This window comes from Pempheris klunzingeri, unplaced genomic scaffold (genome assembly GCF_042242105.1).
Source record: "Pempheris klunzingeri isolate RE-2024b unplaced genomic scaffold, fPemKlu1.hap1 Scaffold_324, whole genome shotgun sequence".
NCBI classification, from domain to species: Eukaryota; Metazoa; Chordata; class Actinopteri; order Acropomatiformes; family Pempheridae; genus Pempheris; species Pempheris klunzingeri.
The window spans coordinates 16,625-24,609 of record NW_027255239.1 but is presented as its reverse complement, the minus strand read 5'-3'; the positions used below and the strand labels follow the sequence as shown (position 1 = coordinate 24,609).

The 7,985-nt window shown below is 41.7% G+C and overlaps 1 protein-coding gene and 1 long non-coding RNA gene across 2 annotated transcripts; both read left to right on the top strand.

Moving 5' to 3' along the window:
- Nucleotides 1-1,856: 1,856 nt before the first annotated feature.
- On the top strand, nt 1,857-4,958 carry LOC139225505 (transmembrane protein 263-A-like). The gene is made up of 3 exons (XM_070856315.1): nt 1,857-1,967; nt 2,918-3,047; nt 4,128-4,958. Exons 1-3 carry the CDS (start codon nt 1,962-1,964, stop codon nt 4,400-4,402), a joined length of 411 nt encoding a protein of 136 aa, XP_070712416.1. The 5' UTR covers nt 1,857-1,961; the 3' UTR covers nt 4,403-4,958.
- A 1,126-nt stretch (nt 4,959-6,084) lies between these two features.
- LOC139225504 (uncharacterized) lies at nt 6,085-7,710 on the top strand. Its single transcript, XR_011587125.1, has 2 exons — nt 6,085-6,124; nt 6,163-7,710. It is a non-coding gene; the product is annotated as an uncharacterized lncRNA (long non-coding RNA).
- The last annotated feature ends 275 nt before the right edge of the window (nt 7,711-7,985 follow it).

Here is a 7,985-nt window from a genome sequence, read left to right as displayed (position 1 = left end):
GCACTTTCCTGTTAACTATTAACTAATAATAACTATCTATTTTCTTGTGCTTTTATTATCTTTTACGTGCAATTTAATTTTTCTGTGTTCATTGTGTTTTATGTCCCTGTAAAACGATTTGAATTGCCTCGAGTCTGAAAGGTGCTATACAAATAAACTTGCCTTAAACCTTGCCTTAAACATCTCACAAAAAAACCCGACAACAATACGGCAGACTACCTTTAAGGCCACCATTTGGAATTATTTCCTACTGGACTCAAAAACAAGCAAACATTTTTTCTGTTTTTTCACAGTGGAAGCATAATATATAAATTATAAAATGTGAAATTTATAGGATTTTGTTAAGACCAGAAGCACACCCAAGAAGATGGACCAAAATGCAAACAGATGATAAAAAGGTGCAGGAGGAGAGTACAGGTGGAAACGATCAGGGCGGGCAGATCACAGGAGTGGGAAACACACAAGGGCAGAAGGTCAAGGAGCCTGAAACGAGAGGGAAGAGTTGAACGACACAATAAAACAGGAAATACACTCCACAGTCCAGCTGAACTCAATAAGTCGGCTTTGTGTGTGCGTTGTCTGTTCCATGTGGGGACAGGTTTTGATGACATCAGGTTTACAGTAGGGGTGGGACAAAAACGCAATACAATATATCACCACCCTTAAAGTGTTTTGTTTAATTGTTTAATTTAACATAGAATATTTTCAGTGATATAAGCCGTAACACTTTCCCAGAACATTATGTCTTTTCCATCACAATAAACAAAGTGATGGAAATGACATTTTGTCACCTTTTAAAACAATCTCATGCTACATTAGCATGCTAATGTCTGTGTATTAATTAAACACAAAATACACATTATAAAATGTTATTGCTCTTATTTTTTCTATCTTTAAAGGATATACGAGCTGTTTGGAAATGACAACCAATAAATATATCTTCAATTTACCAAAAATATGACCTTGATGTTTTCTAATGTTAGTTCCCTCCATGGAGCAGCTTCGTCCTGCAGCCATGTGCTCTCCTGTCACATGACTACTGCTGTGATCACCAAGGGTACAACCCTTCAAAAAACTCCCACAACTTACAGTTTGCACAGCGTGATGGGAATGACAGTGACCCCAAGGGACAGGTGTTCTTTTTATGAAAAAATACATAAAACACTAATGTATCTTACAACACATGATACATTTCATTAAAATTGGCATGTAAGTGTCATTTGTATATAAAATTAATGTTAGGTCAATGTTAAATAAAAAAGATTAGCAGGGTTGACTGTCCAAAATGTGAGGACAAAGGATATACAGCAAGGACCACACATGTAACAGAAACAATGACTAGACCAGTCATTATTTCTTGGCATATACATTGACTTATTTTGTGTGTGTTCATTTTGGTGTTAAGTGAGTGCCACAAAGAGAAAAGATAAGAAATGTGTTTTTGTTCTTCTTATTTCTGCTAGGGACATAAACATGAAGATAGTTGAAGAATCACCAGTGTATAACACATGAAGGAGACCCAGCACAGCACCGGGTCACATGTTTGTTCATTCATCACCATACATACACACTGTTCACTGCTGCTGGCCACCAGCTGTTTGTCCAAATGAACGCTGTATTTCCCAATGATCTAAAATGCATTCCACATATAACAGCACCACTGTTTTTGACAGAACCTCGGCAGGTTTATGGTCCACACCCCCACGCGATCATGAGTGGAGCTCTGAGCGATAACTAAGCATGGTGACAGTGACTGACTCCGCTCTCTGCTGACACCGTGCGGCCTTCAGCTGCCATTACACCCAGCGCACTGTAAACAACACTACGTCACTTCCGCTTTCAGGTTGACAGCAAAACAACAGAAGCAGGAGCGACAAAAACACACACACACACACGCGCGCGCGCACACACACACACACACACACACGCAGGGAGCGCTTCAGGGCTGCTTCTCTAACAAAATGAAGGTAAGCGAGAAACCTCGGTTTTCTTTTAGTGGACTGTAACAGCAGCTGTGTCAAGTCACAAGATATGTGCGGACGTGATAGAGGTATGGTCTGTGTGTGTGTGTGTGTGTGTGAGTGTGTGTGTCGCCCAGAGCAAGTTAACGTTACCAGCAGAGAACCCCCAGCACCCAGTGTGTCCTCACTGGAGCACCAGAGCCTGTCCTCTGGGGGGGGTCCACAGCCTTAACCTCAGCTTCAGAGGGACTGAGGACTGATGTGTAGTTAGTGTGTGTGTGATGGAATATATTGGTTTCCCATCCTGTGTTCTTTGTGTCTTTGGAACCGAATGCTTCATTGTAGGTTTATCTTGGCAACAAATGATAGTTTAGGTAAATGTACAGTATGGTAGAATCAGAAGCTGCCGCAGGAATATTATTTCACTGTAATAATGTGTCTGAGACCCTTTTGGATTTAGTTTGATTGAAAACATGCGACGAGCCCATCACTGCTCCTCTGTGACCAGGGGGCCCAGCCATGATAGTTTGGGATACATCTCCAATACCTGCTTTGTCGACTGTTAAAATGTGACAGCCCCCACAAACATCAAGTGAGTTAATGTATGATATAATAAGGTCGGTAAGAGAGCAATACACACAAACGCACACTTACATGTTTGTGTGGATGAATCAGATGAATTCACATTATTGCCTTATTATTATGGTCTACTGAGATCAATTTGATTAAAAAGGACCTGGATTATCTTTCCTTCACACCATGGGTAAAGCAGTCTCACTGAAAGTATGTAATATTTTGTCTCCTAAGTTAACGGAGAACTTAACAGCTGTGTCACCCAGGAATATTGATCCACCTTCCTGTGGACGGCTCCTTCGGGGCTATTTCTTCTTCAGTAAATAACTTTTCTCTGCACAATTATTTGAACTCTGTAACGCTGAGTTGACGCTGTCTTTCAGGTGCTGACTTCACAGCAGGAGGTTGAGGAGGAGAGCAGCTCATCTCCGGTAGACTGCAACAACCACCACAACTGTGAGGACAGCGAACAGGAGGAAGTCCCCCCCTACCTACAAGAGGAACACCCACATGGTGTGGAACTACATTCATATACTAGATCTTGAGAATTTGCGATCTTCACAGGTCGACGTGGTTCCTGGTAACCAAGACCAGACCTTAGACCCAAGTCAGGCCAGGTCTAAATTCTTTTCCCAATGTATATCTGATAGTGTCAGGTATGTGTGTCAATATGTGTGACGTTAGAGTGGACATGGTGATGGGGCTGGTAGGATTGGAGAAGTTACAGTGATAGCTAGTGTGTTCTAGTGTGTGTGTGAGTGGACAAGGTACAATGTTCATTTATTTGTCCTACATAATCAAAAAAACTTTTTTATGATGTACAGAGGATAAATCAAAGAGCCTTACAGTCTTACAGAGATACTTTTCTACCTCTTGGCAGACGGCATCAGGGTGGGCAGGCTGTGGCTGGGGTGGATGTGGTCTTCTAGTATTCTTTGGGCTCTGCACAAGCACCTCATCGCAAAAGGATCACTGGTGAAGGAAATCTTCAGATTTAATCGGACTCTATCTTATCCAGCAATGTTTATTGATGCTCAGCTGAGGAGAACAGAGAACGAGACCCTGGCATGGAAATTTTGCTCTCATTAGTTTCCTGAAACTCCTCCACCCCCAATCCACTGACGTAGACAGAGGGGGGGGTGTTTTGCCTCCTTTTCTCTAAAATCAACGATGAGCTCCTTGGTTTCGCTGCCTCTGATCAGGAGGTTATTCTCTGTGCACCACAGGATGTTGGTTTCTTCCCAATAGGAATTTTCACTGTTCGTCCGATGAAGGTGGTGTCGTCTGCAAACTGCACAACAGAGTTCTCTTCGTGTCAGGGATTGCAGTCGTGGGTGTACAGTGGGAACACGAGGAGGCTGAGGGCACAGCCCTTGGGGGCTTAGGAGTGGAGGAGGTGTGATCCGCAGACTGAACTGTCTGAGGTCTATTTGTGAGGAAGTCCCATATCCAATTGCAGTACTATATAGGCCCAGAGTGCTAAGTCTGCCATCCAGGGGGGGGGGGTGTCAGGGTGTCCTACATATGTGAATGTAGTGCCTCTCTCTTTGTGACTCATCTCTGTTTGTCTGTCTCCGTCTGTCTCGAACACAGATAAGGACCACCCCGGGCTAGAAGGAGGAGTCATGTGGAGAGTCGGTGGCGGTCTCTTCAGCATGACTCGAAATGTTGTTGGTGCTACCCTGGGGGGTGTCGCGTGGGTAGGAACTAAAAGTTTTGAGCTTACCAAGACAGCCGTGACCAGTGTGCCAGCAGCCAGCGCAGGATTGGTCAAAGGGAGCGTCTCCATGGTTACGGGAGGTGTTGGAGCAGTGGGATCTGCGGTGGCAAGTAAAGTCACACTGAAGAAGAAGGACAAAGCTGACTGAGGGACAGTGGGCAGTGTGTGTGTGTGTGTGTGTGTGTGTGTGTGTGTGTGTGTGTGTGTGTGTGTGTGTGTGTGTGAGAGAGATCCTAACAAGAGCAAAATACCTCGAAAGCTTGGAAAGGGTTATCATCACAGTTCTTTAGATTAAAGCAGTGTATTTACTCATGCAGCTACAAAGATACAAATGCAGCTAGATATAATTCACTGTCAGTGGAAGTTTGCAACACAAGGAAGAAGGGCCATCAATGGTGCAGAGGTGCAACATACATGGGGAGTTTAGAAACGTTTAACTTTATGTAAATGTCCTATAATCAATGGTAACAATATGATAAATTGCCACAGAAAATGAATATTCTCTGAGAACAATTACCCAATCAGAGAATTGTACCAACTTCAGACGAAGTCCCAATGATACCCTTTTGTTTTTGAATCTGATATTCCCTCTTCCCCCATGAAATTAGGATGTGATAGGAATTCATAGCCTGGTCTACATCATTCTGAGTCTGAAGTCATTTTGAGTTTCACTAAGCCGGCTTTAGCCAGCATGCAATTAGCAGAAGTTAAGAGGTTCTACAGAGAATTGAAAATTCAGTAATATGGAAAATATATGTTTTAATGAAGAAAATGTTGATGATTTGATCTGGAAATACTGTCAGCAATAATTCGACAAGGTGCTCTGATGTGGAAAGAAATAGGAATATTTTCCCGCAAAATAAGGCTTCCCTCCTCGGGGAACTTTTTCCCGTTTTTCCATATCATGGCACCTCAGAGGACATTATCACTGTTGTAACATGGACAAAGAAACAAAAGGGACGTTGTGATCAGTTACTGAACAGAGATATTTGAAGCTGTCATTGCTTGGCTGGGCCAATAAGCTTCATAACTAGTCTAGTCCTCCTGCCTTGAGTCAAATATTTAGCACTGCCAAGGAGCAACAGTCCTTTTACTCTGGCTAGATACAGTCAGCAGGAGACGTGTTGTTAACATTGCAAAGTAACTCGTTGCCAACACAATGGTGTGGAATAAATATGCAGTGCCAAGCAAGTATTTAGTTATTGGTATGGATGCATGTAGCCGTTCAGAAAGAACTTTAAACTGGACAAGAGCTATTTACAACCACCATGCAGTCTTGGGTATTAATTTGGTCCAGGACCAACTTAAAATTGGGGAACGCAGTTCAGAGATGTGGAACCAGGCTCACACATTTCTGCAGGGATTGTAATGCAGTATAGGTGTAGATCTGGGCACGGATTGTAGGACATTTTCCCGCCAGTGTTAGGATTCTGCTCCACTATCCCTACCAGTGTTTTAATGAGGTAACACTTGAACTTTGCTGATTATAATATAAGCTGTATATGTACATTTCAGGAGTAAGCTGTTAGCTAATCTGTGAATCACTGCTCAGTCATGTCGGTTTAACATCAACCAATGTTGTTATTGTGACTGAAAAAGGTGAAAGATGGAGGATATCATATCCTATTTCAAAGAAGACCCACAGTGTGAGACATAGCATCTGTGATAAGAAGGTTTAGTATTTAAAGATGAGCATTCTTCTTGTAAGCCTTATGTTTAGAAAACAAACACCATCACTCCTCCTCCCTTTGCTCATGTATGGATAAGCAGTTCTTATTATATGGATCATTATGACATAAACATGATTTGCATTCGAGTCATATTTTTGTCATTAAAAACCTGGTAGCAACTCATCCAGCACAGAGTCACGGTGGAGGCAGGTGGAGGCAGGTGGAGGCAGGGCTGCAGCTGACCTCTGAAATGACTGGCTATATGTCAATTGATTGAGTTTTGGATTGGTTTAAAGGCGAGTAAGACAGGTTGAAGCTGAACTTTTCTGCATAATTTGTGAGTTGTGTAGTCAAATCAACAAAGTTAAAAGAGTGGACAGAGCCTCAGAATTGCAGGAGACGTTTGAAACCGAGCAGGTTTATACTACACAATATTTTTGTATGTTAAAATGGTGACTGGATCAGATGAAGCATACATTATAGCTGTGAATTTACTTCACGTTGATTCCTAACCAATCGCTGTTTTATGACGCACAGGGCGCATCTTTCAAGAACAAGAATGTAAACAAACAATGTTGTCTGAAGTGATGTGTATCATGCTCCCTTTCTCCAAACTTCCACCTCACAGCACCAACAAATCCATTCCTCTTTCAGATAGGGCTAGAATTTTTGTGTCACTGTCTGATTTGCAATATATAGGCTGTTTCCAGCAGCTAGTGTGTTTTTACTGTATGTTTACATTTAGTATTGAGATTATGTACCTTTACTTGATATTATTTCCACTGATGTATGTGTACATGCATGTCTTAGCCATTGTCTTTGCTGCCAACCTATAGATTAACTGGAGCCCGTATCGTAGCTCCTACGTGTATCTGTTCTTACATGAAGAACACAAATTTTGGTAGAGCACCATTTCACAAATGGTACTGGGGGATAAGTTTGTCACAGTTTTGTCACAGTGGAATTTGTGGTTGTTAGTTAAGAATGATTGTGAGGTTTTTGTCAGCCATGACACAGTCAGCAGAAGAAGCTTTTATTTGGCCAAGCTGCCCAAATAGAATCAGTGATTTTGTATTTTCCCATTATCCTAAATGTGCCCGGCAAAACAGCAATAACATGGTAGCAGTCAGTATGGGATCATGACTCTAGGAAACTTTCAGTGAGTGAGATTTTTCTGAAAACATTTGGAGATTATTAGGAAATGACATGCCAATAAAATATTATGTCAGAGCGAAAAGAGCTACAAAGTGAGCAAGTATTGATATTATATTCATTTGGTGGCCACGAACAACACCTGGAACACGATAGAATGCTGATGTTACTCTTTGTTTGCTGGTTGAAATGTCACAGCTGGATGTAAAACAGCTGCTAAATGGTCTGTTACATGAGGATAAACTTTTTACAGTAGTATACATCTAGAAGACTATCCTGTCCCTTAGATTGTGGTAGTATTAAAACCAAACTCTGTTTGCATTTGTGTGAATTTTGTGTGAACTGGACTGTTGAAGTGAACCCACATTTTTATAAGTAAGAAAATAAGTCATTCTACATTGTGGCATGCTTTAGAATGGTGTTTCTCACATATAATAGGCTTTCTCCTGTCTCTCCCTCTTTCATGTTACATAACGTGGATTTCTTCTCTGTCTCCCTCACCCTCTCTGGCTCTTCCTGGGTTAAGATGCCTCTATGACGATTTTCAGACCAAGCAATTTTGTGTATTATAGATTTATTTTTGCAAATGGGATGAGTCTGTATTCTGTTAAATAAAAGCTGGTGTTTTCTGTCATGTCTTCAGTTTTATTCATATAGTCCAGTATCACAAAACTTGCCTCATAGGGCTTTACAATCTTACACTTTTTCCTCTTTCTCTTGCAGTGTTGATTCTGGAGGAGCTCCCAGATTTGTAGCCTCTAACTGTAGTTAGGAGCACACTGGTTTCTTTAGATTCATTTAGGTTATCTTAGCCTGGCTTGTAGCCGGTAACTAGCCTTAGCAGTCCAGACCAACTCTGCTGATGAAGGATGGTAGTGTGGGCGTCGGGGCACTCATTAACAGGAATGT